At 36.8% G+C, this 21,607-nt stretch overlaps 2 protein-coding genes across 2 annotated transcripts in view; one reads left to right on the top strand and one right to left on the bottom strand.

The window, feature by feature from the left end:
• Positions 1-10,458, top strand: part of CD226 (CD226 molecule) — a 30,925-nt gene extending 20,467 nt beyond the window's left edge. Inside the window, 3 exon segments of the mRNA XM_009995635.1 lie at positions 1,173-1,505; positions 9,740-9,853; positions 10,436-10,458. Of these exon segments, the coding sequence (XP_009993937.1) occupies positions 1,173-1,505; positions 9,740-9,853; positions 10,436-10,458 (470 nt within the window).
• A 10,153-nt stretch (positions 10,459-20,611) lies between these two features.
• Positions 20,612-21,607, bottom strand: part of DOK6 (docking protein 6) — a 236,721-nt gene continuing 235,725 nt past the window's right edge. The window contains exon 8 of the mRNA XM_009995634.1: positions 20,612-20,751. Coding sequence (XP_009993936.1) covers positions 20,612-20,751 — 140 coding nt within the window. The remainder of the gene's footprint in view (positions 20,752-21,607) is intronic.

Genomic DNA, 21,607 nt, shown 5'->3' with positions numbered 1-21,607 from the left:
GGTATCGAGGAGGATCTAAATCTGGCTCAGTCCTTCAGTGTATTCTGTTCTACTCAGAGTGTTACTGCAACCAACCATCCCATGAATGTGGCTACAGCTTAATATTAAAAGTTTGTTATTTTTAAAAAATAATAGGTTTTGACTGTAATTTTTCTTATGCAATTTTTGTTTTCTGTCTTTGCTTCCAACTGTTACACACATACATGTAAACACATTAAACATATATTCTAATGACATTTTAAACCTAAATTCTATGAAAGAAATGCAATTAAAAAAGAAACTCGCTGAACAGCAGGAAAGATCAGTCCTTTTAGAGTGTAGGAGAAGTAGTCTGATCATTAATCTTTTTCAAGACTAAAGTCTTCAGAAAGATGACAGTGCTAGTCCTAACTCATGAATATATGCATTACAAGGCTGACTTCAGAAACCAAATGTCTATTGAATGCTTTGAATGTCAGAAACATTGAGAATCTTTCTATTGAAGACTTAATTATTTATTTTCTCGATTTCTAAACAGTGAATTCTATTACTAAAAACAATATCTCAGAGTAGGGCAATTTCTGTCAAGCTTAGTTAAGATATAAGATACTTATGGTTATTATTTGGTGGAAGGCTTGAATCTGTCTTGAAGTCTCACTTCACAGCACAGCTTGATTATCACACAGGTTTTTCTCACGTAGAATAATAGTTAAATTTTTTATTTAAGTGGTGAGGTTCAGAAATGGGACAATTGTAATACATAGGCTGGAATATCTTGTAATGTAATTTACTAATGCACATCCTGAGGGTTGCATAAAGCCATTTTCTTTTTATAATTAGTGTGAAAGCAGAACAAGGCTGTCACAAATTTAATTAGACTGGCTCCATAATTTATGCTGTTGAATATTTGCCAAAACTGTTACTAAAATATTCGTGTACTCAAAATTAATAAAAATAGCCTTCTTTGCAATGCCATTGAAACATCACTGTTCCATTAAGACTATTTTGTATAAATGTGCACAAAAATATAATAATAGAAAGGTGTAAATTATATTATTCAGTTTTTCAAATTATTTGACTGTCTTTCTGTTGTAAGAATATTTCATTCATATTTGTCATATTTTTGATACTAAACTTCTTCAAACCAATTATAAGTTTTTGTTGTTGGGGTTTTTTTGTGTGTTTTTGAACACATGCTTCTGAAGTATCTGAGAAACAAAATAATCTCGTGTTTACCAAACCAGAAGGAAATGTTGCTTTTACTTGCCCCTATAAATTTTGAGATTCAGTGCACCAAGAGATGTGGGAGAGGATTAAAGCAGACTGGGTGGATACTCTTGTTCTGTGAAACTCGTCAGGAAAGCAAAGCTTTGGTTCAGATTTCAAAGAACATGCACTGGTGGATTGCTCTCATCAGGCAAGCCCCATGATCATCAGTCAAAACATTATAGCCTCTGACTTTGCAACCTACAGCTGCATAGCTACTGGAAGAAACAAAACCTGTGTGATGACTTTTACTGTGACTGGTAAGTAAAGGAAGAAGTGGTAAATACTTTTACCATCTGAGGACCTTCTGAGGTATTAGCACTTTCACTCATATAATAACTCATTGATAGAGAATGCAGATTTGTTTAAGTACTGCATTCCAGTAAATGATAGCAAAATTGACACTTAATCTTGCTTACACAGAAGGAAGCTGATTTTAAGCTTGTCTGATGTCTCTATTGCACTTTAGACCTGTTTGTGAGAAACTAGTTTGGTGTTGGGAGTGAGACACTTGGGAAGAGGAGACACTGAATTTGCTGGAAGAGGTGAACCTTCTCCTAAAGCAACTGCATAGTGCACTGCAAGGTCCCTGGGGAGAGACCCATCCTCCAACAAAGGCAAAGAGCACACTCTCACTTGGAAATGTAAACATTTGTAAAATGGCCCCTAGCTTATTAAGGTAAGGAGTTTCTTTAGTGGGAGTTGAGAAGCTCTCTAGGTTTTGTTGTGACTATGTTTATAGTTTGTTTATGATGGGATCTCAGGTTTCCATATGTAAACTCTTAAAATAAGATTTCTCAAAATGTGATCTAAATCCTCCCTTAATTTATATTTCTTGCTATGTCTTAAAAACCCCAAAATACTTAATTTTGGTTCTTATCTACAGAATGTTTTTTGAAGATACGACTCTTGCACAACTCTATTCCTTCTTATCCTTGTCACCGTTTGACTCAGGTCCGATAACAATGCTCTCGATTCCCTCTCCCCCCCACCCACGTAGGGAAGGAGAGAGAGAAAAAGAGAGAGACTTGGCTGGATTGAAAAATAAACTACACAGCTTTAATTAAAACACTAATAAATGATACAAGAAAATATATACAATTATATACAGATATATTCAGGTATGGGGAAAAACCTCTCGCCTCCCCCCACCCCAGCAACTCCCACAGCACTTCCCTGAACTGGGAAGAGTCCCGAGGAATCCCGGAGCTGCTGCTGGAGAAAGCAGAGAGTTATGGGGGTCAGGAGATCTCGAGCCTAAGGGTCGACGGTGATGGATGAACAGAGTCCTCCCTGGACGCCGGCCATGGACGGAAGAGAAGGGAAGAAGAAGAAAGGAAGGAAGGAAGTTGTCTTCTGTGATCTCTGACCTTCCTTTTAGCTTACGTAGATATATGGAATGGAATATCTCTGGCCAATTTTGCTGTCTGTCTAACTCAGCCTCCTACGGGGGGGTCACAGATCTCCCCATAGTGTCTGAGCCGGCAGAGTGCAGGTGCAGCCTTGAAGCCTCAGTAGTTAGAAAAACATTCCACTGTCTTATCAGCCTAGCAGAATACACTGTTGCTAGTTAGAAGAAAGCTTGCTGAAGAAAAAAAAATCAGTAAAGAGAAAAATTGGCTTCATCCTGGCTCAAACCAGGACAATCCCATTGCAGCATTCAGCCCAGCTTTCTGGTATCTTTTGAGGGTACTGCGTTTGGTTCTGGTATTGAGTGCTAGTAGACATCTCTCTTGGCAGTACTAATTTCTGTGGCATAGTGTATGGTTGATCTATCGTATGTTTTTTGAGAAAGGGAATTCTGCTTGGAAAGGAAACTGATGGCCTGCTTTACTATGAATACCTGACAACAAAAGACCATGAAATTGATCAGAATGTGATAAAAAGAAAAGGGGTATCATGAAAAAATTCCTCTTGCCTCTGACAATTTAAAGCATTCAAATTTCAAATTATTGACTATGTTCATATAAGCAAGCATATCCAAATTGTAGAGCAATAGAAATATTTTCTGCTTACTCCAAGTGCAGTGTTTCTCATAAAAAAATGAAAGCATATAATAAGTTGAGAAAAATACATTAAGAATTATCAATCCTACCCACAGAAACCATTTCTTCTCAAAATAAATGGGTTTTTTCCCCATGCTTCTTTCACTCTTGAAACAAATCTTATTTGCAATTTTTTGTTCTAACAATGCCAGCATAGTTATGCTTCTTATTGAGGGACAAAAAAAAAAAAAAAGGTGAAACCATTCAAAAGGCTGGAGTACAGTATGATTCAGAGAACACCCTGTTTTCTCCCTTTTAAGCCTTCTCTTTGTATTGTGAAACATACTGTGTTGAATTTTCATTAATCCCAAAGGAAGTGTGGTGTCAAGAATTTCCAATTATTTCTCTTTAACATTTGGAACCATTTCATAACATGCAATTAGTACATCCAGTGAGATATAGAGAAACATTAAGTGGAAAGGGGAAACAGGCCAGGTCACCAGCACAGATTGTGGCATAATGAGTAAAGTCTCTCACAATCTCACAAGTTACTTACCCTGTCTTGATGCAACGTTGTGGCTGGAATAAACCAAGTAGTGACATGAACTTGCTCCGCTATGTTTTGTGTGTTCTATCAGTTCAGTCACTTAATTTTTTAATTTTTGTTTTGGCTTACTGTTGCAGCTAAGCCACACTGTAACTTGGATTTTCTATCACCAAATTCTTCCAGCTCAGCTCCAGAGGTGTTTTGAAATACTGAGTCTAGGTGCTGGAGAATAACTGCACTGTAAACACTAACAGGGAAAATATGGCTTAGGTTGAGAAAAAGTATGATGAAGGAAAACTTTTTTTTTTTCTTTTTTTTGAGAAGCTTTCATTGAGAAGACACCAAAAATTCTTGAAGAAAAGAAAGCTTGGGTGAAATGAGGTAGAAATAAGATCATAGGATTATTTAAAGAACTAATAACAGTTCCAAAACCACTCTTTTGGAGATACGGTACAGGAGAAAGAAGCATCTTTCTTCTTGTCTAAAAGTGAATGTATTTTTGCACAGAGAAAGAGCATGGCATTCCTATGAAGAAAAAAAGGAGATATAGGGGTATTGGTATTCAAGTGTTGGGAAAGCCTTTTCTGTTCTTCCAGCTGTATCAGTAGAAGTCACCATGCTGCATTTAGCATATTCAAATGTCAGTGAAAATGAAACCATGAGATCCATTCAGTATCATTAAGTTTGCCCAGTCTATCCCACTAAATACTGTGACTTCTCTTTTTTAGTGACAGAAATTTCCAGCTGAAATGAGACTTCCACCTGTGATGTACTCTAGAGGACCCTGATCTGGCAGGGGGGTTGCACTGGATGGTCTTTCAAGGTCCCTTCCAAGCCCTAAGATTCTGTGATTCTGTAAATCCTGTCTTACCTCAAAACCTAGAACACATAAACCAACAAGTGTATGTAAAGTAGTTTAGCTTTTGCTGCACAGCACTTACAGAAACAGAAGGCTTAATTTTACAAAATTATGTTTGTGTTCAAGGGACTTTGGATTAATTTCTCATGTGTTCCTCATCATATTTCTTCTTCTAAAAGGTCTGTTAATATGGAGATTGGTCATGTCACAAGATAACACACACCTGAACCCATTTCTGTTTTTTCCTTACCATGCTTTTTTCCCTTTAGTTAGATTTAATTTCTACAGTGTTTTTGAGGAAAGGAAGTAGATTTAAAATCCATGCATTGTTTTGGAAGATGATTGGGAAAGAAAGGAAGATGTCATATGAAAGAACAGAAAAATTAGAAGAGTTGGAAAAGAAATGCTTATTCAATCCTGAAGATCTAGCCATTTTTAGAAAGATTTAGTAAGCTTTTTTCTTGCTTTAGCAGAAATTGCGATAGCAAGGTCTCTTAGACAAAGGAAAGTAGAAAAAAATTGTGCTTCTGTGAGTTCCCACTGGATCTGAAATACACATTGATGGTGGCATTTAAATACATTTTGAGGGTTAGAATTATATTATAGTTCATACTAGCCCTTTCCCCAGCTTCGCTGTCTTTCTCTGGATTTCTTCAAGGACCTTGACGTCTTGAAATTGTGGGATACATTCAAGGTGGGATTGCACCAATGCTGAGTATAGTGGGATAGTCACATCTTTTGACTGGCTGCTCAAGCTGCGCTTGATGCACCCCAGGATGCAGTTTGCCCTCGTGGCTGCCAGGGCACATGGCTGGCTCATGTTGAGCCTGCTGCCAACCAGCAGCCCCAGACTACTTTCTGCAAGGCTGCTCTCCTGCCACTCCTCTCCCAGTTTATACTTGCACCTATTGTTACTCTGTCCCATGTGGAGAATCCAGTATTTGCTCCTTTCATGCACTGTACGGGTGAATTTATCATAGAAACATATCAAATTAGAGGGTACTTTCCCCTTGTGAACACGTTGACTGTGCCTTCAAGTTGTTCAGTAAATATCTTTCAATGGCACTCAGTATAATCTTCATAGCACCTAGATGAAAAACAGAGGACTGGTCATTGACTGGTCATGTAATCCTTCTGAGCTGGGAGAAGACAGCACTACCTCTGCGCCATAGGAAATGATCAGAAAATAAGGAAGTGAGGAGAATCAGGGTAGGAGTGAAATTAGCTTCCTTTTCCTTTTGGAATTCATCCAGTATAAACACAAGAGATGAGACCACATCTATGTGTTTTTACACAACAAAGCACCTTTTGCTGAGCATGAATGCATTTGTGCTGCATTTCTGACTCTCACTCATGGGCAAAACTATTTCAGTGATGCCTAGTTAGCAAACCATATGTGTCAGTCCAGCAAGGCATGGAGATCTTTACAGTACAGATTAATTCTCTTGCTAGATCAAATAAACAGTCCATCAAAGCTTTCTCCTCAAAACTAAAGTTAACACACTGAAGGTCAAAAACCTTTACTTCCACAAAATTTCACAATCCTGCAGAGAAAATGCCACGGCTATGAAAATGAACGAGAGAAGGACACGTTATCTAATAGTTAATAGAAATTGTATTGGTGCTGAAAATATATTTTGTAGGCTCCTATCAGCGTATCACCTTTAATGAGAACCCAAGAGCTAAGGAGACGTGACAAGCCTCTGACGTTTCTGCAAAATCTTGAATGTTATGTTCAAGTTGTTCAAGTATAGTTCTTGTATAGTTCTTGTTCTTGTATAGTTAAAGAAAACAAATGCCTCAGGAAGGCTTTGCTCATTTCAAATGAGAAAAGGCAAAAGGGCTTTGAATTGTTGTTTCTAAAAAAAATCTAATTATTTTTCTTACTCAGATTTAAGTGACAGCTGATAATCTCAACTCTCAAACTCATTAACTAAGAGATTATTATCTTGACCTGATAAAACTGAAGGTGGAACTTCAGGAGAAGCAGAATGAGATTTGGAGTGCTTAGACGGAAGGATGGGAATGCTGCTAAAGCCTGGAAGTTTATCCACATTTTCTCATCCTTGATGATAATTAAATACAGTCTTTTAAATTTTTTTTCTTTGTTGCCTAGAGGATGTTTTTTCTTTCTTTAAGTACTCACTGGCACAGATAATGGTTTTCTGTGGTGGGGAGCTAAACACTTGGAAAAAATATTCTAATTTTTCCTGAAATTAGACAACACTATATGCACCATCCTGTCATTTTTAGTACACAGCTGTTCAAAACATGCTGAAAGTAGAGTGAGTTCATATGCAGATAAAATACAGAAGACACTAGCTTTGTAATCAGGCAGCCTTCTTTATTGTGTCACCTCCAGCAGCATAAACTTCTGAGAGAATTGTCTTTCTTTTTTCTTTCCAGCAAAATAATGTTGGAATTCAAGGATAACACTCTTCTTTAATCATTATTTTTTTGTAATCTTTTCCAATGAGCACATTAATACTAAAGAGGTGTACCTCAGCAAGTCTCATATTCAGGTATTCAGGAGAGCCAGATAAGAAGCTGTGAACCTTTAGATCCAGGAGAGAAAAGCCATCTGGTGATGGCTCTGCAGTTGGTTAGCTGGGATTACTGTTGTTAGGGATCCTGATTGTTTTCCTGTGCCTATGAACTGAGCATGTAAGTTTCTTGTCTAGTCAGAATGAAAGCTGCTTGGGGCAGCCCTGGTTTCACCTTCAGATACTTTCACTGCGTGTTGAGCAGAACACTAAAGAGGGACTAACTTAAAGACAGCTTTTTTAGTCCCTTTTCACCAATGAATTGCTAGTCTTTATCTGAAAAAAAAAAAAAGAAATAAGTTTGTGGCCATATTTCTTCTAGGAAGTACTACAAGAGGCATTACTCCGTTTCCATCCCAAGGCATGCTCACTTTTTTGTACTTCTTGTTTTGTTTTACTCCTGCATGTTGAGAAACTGAAGAACAGGCATCAAATATTTCTTCTTCGCTAAGTAACTGAGCATGGACACACAAGGCTTGCCTCATGAAGACATTGCTGACACATGGCTATTTGAGACTGATAGAAGTTGGTAGGATTGTCTGGCAAAGATGTGTCCCATAATTTATCATACTGCTAGCCAAGAGATACACTTTTTTCCAGAAAAGTTTATTATATACTATTTTTTTGCTTCTCTTTTGTGCTACTGGTCTCAAGTCTGCAGAGTGGTAGTGCAGGGCTGTGACAGAGAAGCAGGAAACAAGGCACTGTGATGGGCTGTGAGAAATTGACCTGAAGTTCTGTGGTTTAACACACTTTCTATTTTTATTTTTTTTTCCATGCTTTCACTAGCTGAGTTCAGACTGTGACATAAGAAAAATTCATGTGTTTTAAATACATGACACCTATACTGAGGACTTGTGTTGTGGACTTCCTGTGTGACTTGGAGTATATCACTTCTCTTTCCTCCAGCTTTTTTAATCTCAAAAATTATAGTTATATTACCACAAGCCTGAACACCATAAGAATGTGTTAACTGATATTTTTAAGTCACTGTCTTGCATATTTCTATGCCTTAGTTATTATGTGTTGCTCCTTAGCTTAATTTGAAGATGTGGCTATGTATTTAAGATGCCTATGCTTTTTAAGAAAAGATTTTATAAACCTGATCTTTCCTGTCTTAATTGTAATTCTCAAAAAAATAATCTTTAGGCTAGAACAAATAGGGTGGGTTTCCTGACATCCATCAAAGTATGTCCAGTATTGGGTTATTTAAAAAAAACAACAATAATCAGAATGGGTGAAATATTTCATGGAATCATGTAATCACAGAGTTGTCAGAGTTAGAAGGGACCTCTAGAGATCATCTAGTCCAACTCACCTGCTAAAGCAGGATTGCCCAGAGCACATCACACAGGACAGATGGGTCTTGAATATCTCCAGAGAAAGGGACTCCACAACCCCCCTGGGCAGCCTGTTCCAGTGCACTGTCACCCTCACAGTAAAGAAGTTTTTCTTCATATTTAAATGGAACTTTCTATGTTCCAGCTTGTGCCATTGCCCCTTACTGTGTCACCAGGATCTCCTGAAAAGAGTCTGGTTCCATGCTCCTTGCATCCACCCTTTAGATACTTCTAGGCATTAATAAGGTCTCCCCTCAGCCGTCTCTTCTCCACGCTAAAGAGTCCCACCTCTCTCAGCCTTTCCTCATAAGAGAGATGCTCTAGTCCCCCAAACATCTTTGTTGCCCTCCACTGGGGGCCCAGAACTGCAGAGTAGAGAAGGAGAATGGCCTCTCTCAACCTACTGGCCACATTCTTTCTTATACAATGCAGGATTTCATTGGTCTTCTTGGGAGCAATGGCACATTACTGACTCATGAATGATTTATTATCTACTAGGACTCTCAGGTCCTTCTCCTCAGGATTGCTTTCCACCCTTAACCTATATTGGTGCATGGGGTTCTTCCTCCCCAGGTGCAGGACCCTACACTTGCCTGTGTTGAACCTCATGAGGTTCTTCTCTGGCCACCTCTCCAGCCTGTGGAAGTATTTGTGGAAATATTTTTTAACAAAAAGTGTACAGGTTTCCTTTTGAATTAAGGCAGAAAAATCCTGGTATCATTGTGCAGTACTGAGTAGAAAAACTCTTTTGGATTGAGATACTCTTCCTGGTACTCTGAAAAATGTCTTATCCATGGAAGCATTGCATGATTGTTAGTTATCTCTTATGGGACAGCCTTTGCAATGAGAGGAACATTGACATAAGTAGTCTGACTGCTTTTATTACCCATGTATCGGGTCACTTAAGTATGCTGTTGGACTGCTTTCTCACCAGGGGAGGAAAGGAGATGCAAAAGGATTATACAGGTCATTACTGCTTTTCATAACACTGTGCTGTGTTTACTCACCTTTAATCATTCCAGTGACAACTTTTGTAAGAGTTAGTTCAGCATAACAGAGGCATTTTAGAAAGGAGGAAATGGTTATAAGGTCTGAATATTGAGCATGAGCAGTCATGGAATAATGTCCAAATAACTGTTGATTTTCAATTTAATTTGTCATAAGAAATTAATGCTCCTTTCTACAAAATACTGATCACATTTATTACAATTGTAGTTTAGCATCTTGGGGTCACAAATGGTTTATTATCTACATAGCTGTAGGAATATCTTCTGTAGTCTTACTGTTAGTTTTCCTACTAATCTTCTGCATTATACTGCTTATCACAAGAAGCAGTATCCCCCCACCCCCTTTCTTCCCCCATGCTCAACAGAAAACAATACATAAAGGTTCTGTCACTGTTAGGTTCTATTTAATAATAATTTATTATAATGTTTAGCTGCACAAAAAATAAATGAGAACATGGAAATATACATGAATAAATGGTGAAAAGCAGAAAAAAGCATGATTGAGAACATTTACAAAACAATACACATACATAGGTAGTCTTATGTGTGCATATGTATACATTCTGCCAAAACCTACAGAAGAAACCACACAGAAATTGAACAGACCAAAAAAAATACTCCTTAAACAAACAGAACTAGAAGGCAGACCTGAGAATTAGGATCTACACATCTTTTGGCCTTTTACAGATCTGCTGTATTACTAAGGATGAAATCCCAGTAGATGGTGTTACCATGATGGCTGGTAATAATACGTTTGCATACTACAAACTGTGTGCCTGGCCCACCTATGCTTTATATCCCTTTTATCTTGAAGCTTTAGCAAAATTGTTGCTGAATACATTCAGGGGGGTTTTGAGTGTGTTGTTGTTGTTTGTTTTACTATTATTATTATTTTTATTTTTTTTAAAGGTTCTGTGGAGGAGGGATCATGACTCTGCCTGCAGACCAGTTACTGGTTCCTCTTGGCTGGCTAAGAAGGAGCATCAACAGCCTGACAGAAGCATATTTTGAGTAGCCTTCTCCAATGGAAAACTTTCTTCACTTGTGCAGGAAAGACAGGAGTCTAAGTTCTTCTGAGAATAATGTGGACACAAGGCTTCTCTGAATTATTTGAGCAATACTATCATTGTATGGTTAGCCTACACTTCAGCTAAAATCTAAAAAACTAAACCAAACTGTCCTTCAACCTAGCACTGAAGACTTAAATTGTTTACAAACTCATATACCATTAGAAAACATCCCATTTTGGTTTTATGTACTCCTGAACAAGGACACATACACATTGCAAGGGATATTTTCTTTTCTTTCCCTTACTGAAGATTTTTATATATATATATATATACACACATATATATATGCATGTGAAATTGATGAGGCTACACAGAACTGTATGTTAATAAGTTGGTTTGTTTCCTGAGTTATGTCATAGCAGATAATTCTAAGTTGTGCACGACATTACAAATAAAAGCCTGTAGCATCAGGTCATTTCTTTGATTATCCCATTTATACTAAAATGCCAAAATGATAATGTAATTAATTTTATTACACTTATGTTCTCAGCTGGAACCCTGATACAGAAATATCCATAAACAGAGAAGTTGGTATTATTTCACTGGTTATAGAGACATAAATACATCTCTACTTTACTGAGGGTAAAAAAGGGGGAGAGTTTGAGGTTAAATACCCAGAATACCAGATTGTTTTGATTGTTTCTGGTAATACCCTTATTTCTTACCTCCTTTGGTGTTTTTAACTTGTCTTTTCAAAATAGTTGCTTATTTTTGAGATTTGAAGAAGAAAAATAAATCTGCAGGGCACATCTTTCCAGGTATTTAATCAGTTTTAATTTAAATTCCGTAGGCATATTACTTCTACCAGGATAGTTCACAGGGAAAATCACATCACACACAGCATAATAAGAGCAATATATATATATTTTTTTCAAAAAACAAACCCAAAATAACAGCTTCATTTTTGTACCATGGTAATATCAGTGAACAGCAGCTGAACATGATACAAATCAATCAGCTGAACTGATACAAATAAAAAAGAAAAAAAGAACAACCCAAAGCTTATAAATATTCTCAATGGCTTAAAAAGCTATACAGAAGAGAAACTTCCAAAAGTGTAATTTGAACTGTAATATTAAAAGTATTTTAATATTTTATGAGTCAGGCAGGATGAGACCCAGTAAGTGCCTGTTTGCTGTGACACAGTTTGGATTATGTGAAGAAACTTCCCAGTGTAAAAAAGTACAAATAGTACTTATTGCTGTTTATTTTCAATATATTCCATAGATTTGCCCTTTTATTTTGGAAAGTTTTAGCTCCTTTTGAGTGAACTTCTTCAATTGTAATTTTGAAGTTTTCTGTCAAACAATTACCACGCTATTTCATGCTGTACCACCTGCCCAAATAGTTAAGAGGGAGGAAAAAACCAATAATCAAGAGACATGACACAATTATGGGTAGAAATCTGCTCTAAACTCTGAGATAATTCTGCCTTTTTGTTGTTTTAAGGCATTAGAAACTTTGCTGAAAGGAAATATACATAATAAAGCATGTTTTAATTAAAAAAACCCACCTGAGTCTTGGATCACTGGTAAAAACAGTTTGTGTTTCCATAACAATAAAATTAATCTTTTATGCTTGGTGAAAAAGATACATATTTAAGTTCCACATTCAAAGGAAAATTCCATTATTAATAGTACTACTAAGTCTTTACTGGGAGTAAACTCACATCTCTCTTAAAAAAGAAATCAGAGAAAAAAATATTTGTAATCAGTATTTGCCTGGACTTCTATATTTAGGAGAGACAGTCAGGGTTTGGATCAGCAGGGGGGTTACTAAACTCACAGTTGATGAAAGAAGGTGAAAGTTAGAACAGCAGTGTATCCTGTTACTTTCTTTGTAAATCTCAAATACGTTCCTTTACCTTAAAGAGCTTCTCTAACTCTGTAATATATTCTTTATACTTCTTATTCTGCTTGTCTTCTACTCTCCACTGACTGTGCATCTTGGGGTAAAATATTGTTTATGTGAGGAAACAGGCTGCGTTAAGGACTGGACCCATCCAGGAACACAAGGAGCTGGATTTCTCCAAACCCCCACGTTAGGCAGGGTAGCCCAGTTCTTAAGCCTCTTTCTGACCTCCACCTGCCCTAAATTCCCAGGAACCGCTTCTATTAGGCACCTAAATTTTTTCAAGAACACTCAAAAATAACTTGTTCTAACTGTGCTGTGCAACATAACCACCTATCTCCTACCCAGGTCTCATCCTGGGATAAAGGCTAATGGTGAATGGTGATTTTTTTGTAATAATGAAGATATCTGGGAAACAGGTTTGGTTTTGTGGTTTTTTTTTTTTTTTTTTTTTTATTTTTTGGGGGTTTTTTTTTTTTTTTTGGTCTGTTAGAATGGCTTTAAGAATTGTTTCTGATAGTTTGAGTTACGTTTGCTCTTCATCCATTTTGTGTCAGCATTTTTTTTTTTTTTTTTTTTTAATTGTTGTGGTGTTTTTTTGTTTGTTTGTTTTTAAATTTATTTTTAAATCTTACCTACATCATGCTTCTCTAAGCCATTTATGTTATTGAGCTATGCAAAAGTTCAAATCAGTGGTATTTATTTAGGGTAGCTGAATCTCTGCCTCAGAGAGTACTCCCCAGGGCAAGAGAAAGATTTATTTCCTTTAAAGCCTAGATGTCCAATAGGAGTTAATCCCCTAATGGCTTTGTAAGTCTGACACTAGGGGCCAGTTCCAAAAATGCCCCTGTCTTTCTACAGGATAGGTGCTAAAATACTCTTTTAGAGTGTGGATTCCGGGAGTAGGAACAGACATCAAGTTCTCAGACTGTATTATTTAAGATGTAAGTAAGGCAACTCAAAAGATATCCATGTTATAGGCTGGCTGTTAAAAATGCCTACATACAACTTAGGAATTGAAGTTCAAGCCAGAAATACCAAAGGAAATGCACAAAGTTATATAAGTAAGTTTAAAAAGTAAAATGTGTCTGTTACTTCCACACTATCTACCTTGTTAGCCATTATAATTAGATTAAAAAACCAACATAGCAGTGGCTGGCGTATTTCCTGTAACCTTATGCTTTCTTAAAGAGAGAATTTTGTAGTTTTAGAAAAACATGTCTCAGGGATTCTAGAGGATATTTAACATCTTTCTTAAAAGTGCATGTAATTAGATTGTTACATTAAAAAATATTTTTAGTATTAACCAATAACTTTTATAACATGATTTAACTGACCAATAGATTATCATATTAATATATAGCCAAATAAATACACATTTTTTTTAATTATTTTTTTTCAATACCTTTCTCCATTTGTGTTGATGTCTGTATGTGCATTTGATGCCATAAATTCATGTTTGGAATATTTATATGTATTAAAATTAAGCCCAGTTGATACAATTATTGTTTTTTTTTCTCTGAAAGAAAACTATCTGAAGCAGACATTATTGTTTTATTTCACATTTCAATAATTTACCTAACAACAGTTGTATGGGAAGAACTTTCTTATTCAGAAATTATTTTGCAATTAGAAGCATAAAGAATAAGCAGCTATGTCTGCATTTTTTATGCATGATAAATACAGTTGTTGCTTTTTTAACCCAGAAATTGATGAGCTCTGAAATATTTTAAATCATGTTTTTAGCAATATCTGGTTGAATTAATTTCCACAAAATTGTGTGATAACAGTTATGATGTACCATATAAAATGCTATTTTTAAGCATCTATATTGCATAATGCATGTTAGCTGGACTAGTACTTGTTTAATCCAGCCAGATGATGGGAAAATGAGCCCAGCCCACCTGAGTCCATAGTTACAGAGCAACTTAGAGCAACTTGTTCTAGATACTCATAAAGTCAGATGAAGTTGAATACTCTGGGAAACTGTTTTGCACTCAACATGACCCATTGCTATGTGCTTAGATGCCTGCTAAATTTTACTAGTATTTTTTAAGGTTAGAGAATCTTTTTATTATTATTATTTTTGTTAATTTCTTATCCTATTTTTAATTTCTTTTTATTATATTTAAAAAATGCCTTTATCAAGAAAGATGTTTTTCAAAGAAGGAAAAAGAAATCGAAGGTGATAATGTGTCACACTTTGGTGGAAGTCATACTGCTTTTTTCTGCATTGCCCTTTTTCCTTGTAAACATTTTAAATCAGTACAAGCAGATCTGGAAAAAAAAATGTCTCCTGTCACAGTTTTTCATCTACAGAAACTCAGGAAATACACCTATTAACATAGAAAAGGACAGCTTTGTTTTACATCATATATTCTTTTTAGCTGCAGTTGTGAGAACGAGTGTTTAGCTACAACCTTTATTTGTATTATTGGTATGGAATTGACAAGACAGCTAATAAATATTGTGCTATTTTCTATGCCCATTGCAGTTCTGCTATCATGCAATTTCAAAAAAAGACTGAAAACAATATGCCTAAGTTAAAAATGAGGGTTACCTTAATCAATATAAAATATTTCTACAGGAAAAAAATCTACTGTAAAATGTACCCATTCACTTGACAATCTCAGGATTGTAAAGTAATGTGGCAAATCTATTCAACCTCATGAGGATTTCTGTACTGAAGGAAAAAACCCAATGAAATATCTTCTTAGGGACTTCCAGTGTGAGTTTTAAAAAGATTAAGTCCTTCATCTTGCGTTTAGTTAGAGGAAATCTATTCTCCTTTACAACTTGCAGTATCCATAACAACACTGAACTTTAAAACACTTTAATTATAATTAATCATACTTAAACCTTTGTTACTTTTATATGTGTTTTAACCATATCCATAAATATCTGTCAAGCTGCATATGCATGCTGAGATGCAAATAGGCATATTTGCAAAGTGAAACTTAATCTTTTTCAATAGGACCAGTTCACCTATGGATTCTAATATTTAGGTTTCTAAGCATAATGCCATTCAAATACTTGCTGAATACACCTATCACCTTTTGCAGAGAAAGAAACAAACTTTCTGTTACAACTGGCTAGTCATTATTCTTTGACATTTCTTTTATTCCACTGTACGCCTGTACTTGTGTCCAATATAACACACCTTTTTTATCAAAAAATAAAAAATGAAGAGCCTTTATTTATAATATCAAGAACAAACACAGCACCCTTTATGGACTGCAAGACTTTGTATGTGCAAGAATTAATATATCCAACCTTATACCCTTTGATTTTCAGGTTATTCCACTACAAGTGTTATCCTCTAGTTACAAAACACAGGCAGATATCCCAATCAGTTGTCTGTGGTGAATGATTTAAGATTCTAATATATGTAAGATGTATAACAACTTGGATTGGAAAGAGTCACAAATATTTGGATGATGTATGAAAAAATGAAACTTTCCAGTCCTGTTGGATCTATTGTTAATCAAACAGCAGCTTTTCACACTTTCTCCACATTTCACTCTATTCTTTATGTGATTAAAAGTCACTTTTATTCCTTTGCAGCAGGTATAAAAAGGAGAAAAAACACACTAATATAAAAAATTGAAAAGGAGGTTAATTGGAACATCTTCCTCCTTCCTTTTTAGGAAGAAATAGTTTTGAATGATACTGTGTTTCATCTTAAAAAGCAGAGCCATTCTAGACATTTTCTCATGCAATACAATCTGGCAGTTCCTAAGGTACCACATGAAAACTAGTAAGTGTGTCTGGTGAGCCAGTTCTGAGTAGAATTTTACGTGCTACAGGCTGATAGTCTTGTTTATTTCCAAGAGATCAAATATCTCAAAAATCACTACTCCTCATAGTACGGCCAACTAGACTGGAGAGCTGAACATAATAATTCCTTTTCTGGTAGATGCAATACAGAGATCTGATTAATGCTCTTTTCGTCTCTTTCCCATGAAAGTGAGGGTCTTCACAGACTTCCTGCACTTCGCAGCTCCTAAATAATGGGGTGATTGAAGGTTGTATGTTGTACTTACATTGTTGCTATAGAAAACATTTTAAATACTTTTGACCGCAGAGATTCAATTTCAGCCCCTCCTCACTCAATTTCTTATTAGCTTAGAACAAGACTTTATAAGAAATGTGTTTGTTGCTTCCCAACAGGATTTCTATTCATGTACTGTGAAATGAAATATTGTTCCAAAATATCATGGTAGAATTTTGTAAAAACATACTAAAGCAGTTATTGTTGATATCTAACAAACTTCTTTGGTTTGTCAATACATTTCAAAGCTTCACTTTCCAGCTTTAGTAAAAAAATAAAACAAACAAGCCCAAGAAGAACAGAATTTTGCACGGACCTGATATATGTGAGAAGCTGGAATCAGAGCCTACCACCAGAAGTAAAGCCTAAACATTTACTCAGTAAGGCACCAAACTCCATGACACAAGATGTTAATCTTTCCTTCTCTTTAACATGGTCAGGCAAAATTGTTTCAAAGGACTACACTCACTGATTATTGAAACAATAAAGAAATTTATCTGTTTAAAAATTGGGGCTACTCAAGTACCTCAGCGACATTTGATGATTTATTACCAGACAGTTTCAATTTATCTTTTTTTTCTGCATCAAGTGACATCAAAATCAAAAGTACCAGCATGCACCAATCTACAATATTCACAGTTAATACATTTTAGTAGCTATATTTAACGATGATGGGTTTTATTTGTTCATAGGGCTGAATATAATGTTATCAAGGGTCATTTAAAAAAAAATCAAATCATGGTTACAGTTATATATTCATAACACATCCTGAGAACCAAACTGAAAGTGATAGCCTTAAACTATTTATTCTATTTTAAAAAGTACCAATGCTAAGTTCTATTTGTACAAGTTGAATCTGGTTACCTCTGAAGATGTTTAGTTGCCCTCCATCTCTTCATAGTAATTAGCTGAAAACAAAGAGCTCCTTTTGAGTCAAGGGTAGACATCATCTGTGTGCCTTGCACATGAAGAAAGCCGAGACCTGAAAAGGGACCCATGGGGTCCGTGGGCCTATTTAAAGGCCCTTGTAGTCTCTAGGCAGGCAGCTCTACCATGTGTGCCAAAAGAGAGTTTTCCTTCTGGCAGGAGCACTAGGAACTGTAAAAAGTAATCTTCTCAGTGTTTAATCACTTAGATTATTGATAGGCATATGCCAGGAACTAAAGCAATTCTGTGAAACAGAATTTTCTGGCAAACTGTTGGTGCGATGCCCACCTGGTTCTAATGAAGCTTTTCTGAGGAACATTTCTGGGAGCCATGCAAACACACAAATGTTACAAAAATGCTAGGTGCTGTTCTGGAGTGGCACTAATGGCAACACACCCTGGCTGTTAAATACCTTTGTGCTGCAGGCACTCAGCTTTCTTAGATTGTATTGCAGTACACTGTAAAGTTGCATCCTTATTTTCAGCTTCTAGTGTGGCTCCATTTACTCTCTAGAAGAAATAGGTTCTCAATATGTCAGGTTTGCTTTTTGTTGGTTTAATTCTCCAGGTTTGTCCTGGAGTTCAGTTTTTTGCCTATTGTTACAAGATGGGACTTGACAAATGTTTACAAATGTATGAATTGTGAGGATAGTTGTATTATCTAATGAAAGCAAAATATTTGGCAAAACTCCTATACATGGCTAATCCACCCCCTGCATTTGTGTGTGTATTTCTTTGGAAATAGCATCTACATTTTAATTACCTAGACAATATTCATGCACTGCATAGGAAGAAAAATTATCTGTGACAGACAGCAACCGTTTACCAGGAAAAGGAAAGAACACACTATATAGATCTTACGCTTTTTTGTCTAAACACAGCTAGAGCCCTAGCTTAGGATTTAGAAAGATTCTTAAAGTATGTGAGCGCTGCTACAAAGCAGTTCTGTTAATCTCCTGTTTTGCGTTTTCCCCACTTCCAGACTATGTAGAATACATATTATATTACTAGTATTCAAGTCTCAGAGGAATCAGTTATGTGGACGCAGCATAGAAATCTGCAAAGCGCATTGGGAATTTAATCTAAGGAATTCTAAATAAAATCTGTAATTTTAGGCCAAACAAAATAATTGCAGTTGCATAGGAGTAAAAAAAAACAACTGGCCAGTTCCTTAGAAGTCTTATATTCGTAAAAGCTGTACTGAATAAAGGAATTACACCAGCAGAGTACTTATTGTTTTCTATCATGTTTTGCATGTAATATTTGCAAACTGGAAATTTTGCAAAAGCTAAACAGCAACCAACATTTATTTCTGAAATAAAAATGTGAATGAAGCTTCCTTGATGGGTACAGCTCAGAGAGAACCAAGGTAAAGTGTGGGAGAGCAGTTTTCCATTTTAGCTCATCGATATACTCTCTGTAGGGAGCTGTTCTATTCCTGAGTATGGCAGCACTGTGAGAAGGAAAAGAGGTAGTGAATGAGACAGGTAAAAGAGGAAAAATAAATAAAGCTCATTGTGGTGGAATAGAAGAGTTCCATTCAGGCTGATCACAGGCTTTTTTATTCAGCAGCTGTTCACTGAGGTGTAGAAAGCTGTATGTCTGCAAGGCCTCCTAGCTCAGAAAATGGTTGAAGAAAAGATGGACATAGTGTATCAGTAAGTATTTGATCAAAAGCAGAAGTTTCTTCTGTACTTTTTAATACATATATATATGTGCATATATAAAACAACCCAACAGCACTTCTTTAGTTAAATTATGGCACATAAAATTGATTGTTTCATTGGAAAAAAGTCTGTGTCTCCTCCTTGATATGCTTCCTCAACCTGTCCTAAGAAACAACTAACGAATAGCTCTGGCAATCATTGCAATCATTTCACACTGGGACCAGAACACAAGGCTTCTCAGGTCATAGCAAGAGGGCAGATGTCTCCCCACAATTTCAAACATTCCAGGGCATTGTGAGGAGTACATAAATATTCGACACCACTTACAAAACTCTAAATGTTCAGCAGAGATAAAAGTTGTTCCTCACATACAGGTATGCCTTCCAACTTACTCCCTTGTTACTGATTACAAACACACCTACTGCAGTTCATTTTCTAAAGATGTCTTCCAAAGACAGAAAATGTCCACTGAGTGATATTCATCCTTCTTTTCAAATTAAACTGATGCATGACACACAATGTGCATCTAAAACAGAAAACTGAGAAGAAAATGGAGAAAATCAAAATAACGTTGACCAGAAAGATAAGACCAGGGCTCAGCTCTACCGTATCCAGCACAGCCATGGCACAGGCAGTCTCCAGCCTGCTTTTATTGGTCTGAAGAACAGTTTTCCTGCTTTTTAAAGTTAGGCTTGCAGGCATGGTTATCTAAATAATTTGCAAAAAATAAGACTTCACAGCATTTCTGAGGATGAGATTGTGCTGCTGATATAGACGTTCACAGCTCTCAGGGGTGTCATGATAATCACGTGTATTAGTAGTAAAGGACGAATTTGTGCCCCAGGAATCTAAGGTTAGAGCCATACCAGGCAATAACCTTACCTTAACACATCAAACTCTATACTCAACAAATCGTATTAGCCTGCTACTCCAGCATCTATCTGCTTCTGGGTCAAAAAACACCCAACCAAACTCTAGGGTAATGAGAGACCTTGCTTGCTTCTGAAGGTGACCCCCACAGTGCTGACGTTGCGTCTCAAATTGGTGACATTTCAGTGACTCCTGCAGGAATCAGTGGGCTGCAGCAAGGACCTAAAAACACTACAGGTGAAGACAGGCCAGCCTGCTGGTGGAGGCAGGCAGGAAGGCCCCACTGTTGAGTGCGCCATCGTCATGGAGCCCTAGAATGGGCCTTCTCCAGTCATGCAGAAACCTTCACACCAATACAATTAAGTTTGTTTCCACCACTTTCTCACAAGGTAAATGCATCCCCCTCTCTCCCTCCCCAACCGCCCCCCTACTTTCTGAACATATCAACAAAATATTGGCAAAATAAATAAACAAACACTCTGCTTCAGGGAAGCTGGCTCTCCAGGTTTCCACCTTGGCGGTGACCTGACTGGAGCTGGTAGGCATCAGTTTTCACAGCAAATGGTGGATGCAGAGGGACCTGGTGGCTCCCTGGCCCTGGTGGCAGGCTCCAGGCTCAACTGTCTCTCTTAACTGGCTGCACCCAGCTGTCATTGCACCAGGCCTGAGCCGTAGCTGAAGGTGTAGCTGCTGGCCAGTGACAGGGACTGCTGATGCTCCTCACCCTGCTCCAAGGCGTAGCTGGGAAATGTTTGTGCCCGGGACACCTTCGCTGATCCGAGGCTGTGACCTGTGTGTGGGGGACATGAACACAAAATATGTAACTGGGCTTTAATTAATTTTAATGTACTTTAAATCTTTTACCATGGACATGGACTTTGACAGGCTGATGTACTGCCAAGGTGCATGGAAAACAGACATGCCACATCAAGCCTTGCTGGGGCTGCAGGGGAGGATTTTGCCTGTGTCTGAGAGCACAAATGAGTGATGGATGCCCAGATGCGGCAGAAAATCCAGGACACAACAGAGGCACAATTTAAAGGCAGATTATATTTTTTTTAAAATAAATGCAGGATACCATATCTTTATGTTTCCTACTGTATAAATCTCCATTATATTTGCTAGTTAGAGCTGATGAAGAAGTAATGCACTACTTATTTGTCTAAAGCACTGCTTAAAGTGATGAAAGTAATGCCAGCAGTTTTAAAGGGATTTGTCAAAAAACGCTGCTTCATGTACTTAAGGGCTTCTGAATAGGATGCCAGTTTGTCAGGTAAACACAGCATCATTGTCATTTCAAAAGGAATTGGAGGTGGGATATATATGTGATATATATATATATATATGTGGCTACATGGCAGAATACTGCTTGGGAAGATGATGCGCAAGATCTTCCCTCAGACAAGCTTGTGAATCTTATAAAGTTATGGCTTGCTCACCCACAGTAAGTGAGATGGGAAACCACGAATAGGAAGCCAAGCCATTAAAAAGCCAATGACCAAACTTAGAACATTGCTGATTCTGTATCCTGATCATTTGCCTACCTCAAAATTCACTTTTAAAACTGATTTAATTAGTAACAAAAAGTTCCAAAGTGTGTAACTTCATGTAACATATATTCTCAATTTTTTTGGAAACATATTTTG

This window comes from Chaetura pelagica, unplaced genomic scaffold, assembly GCF_000747805.2.
Source record: "Chaetura pelagica isolate M959 unplaced genomic scaffold, ChaPel_1.0 scaffold63, whole genome shotgun sequence".
In the NCBI taxonomy this organism is placed as follows: domain Eukaryota; kingdom Metazoa; phylum Chordata; class Aves; order Apodiformes; family Apodidae; genus Chaetura; species Chaetura pelagica.
This window is presented reverse-complemented; position numbering and strand designations above follow the sequence as displayed.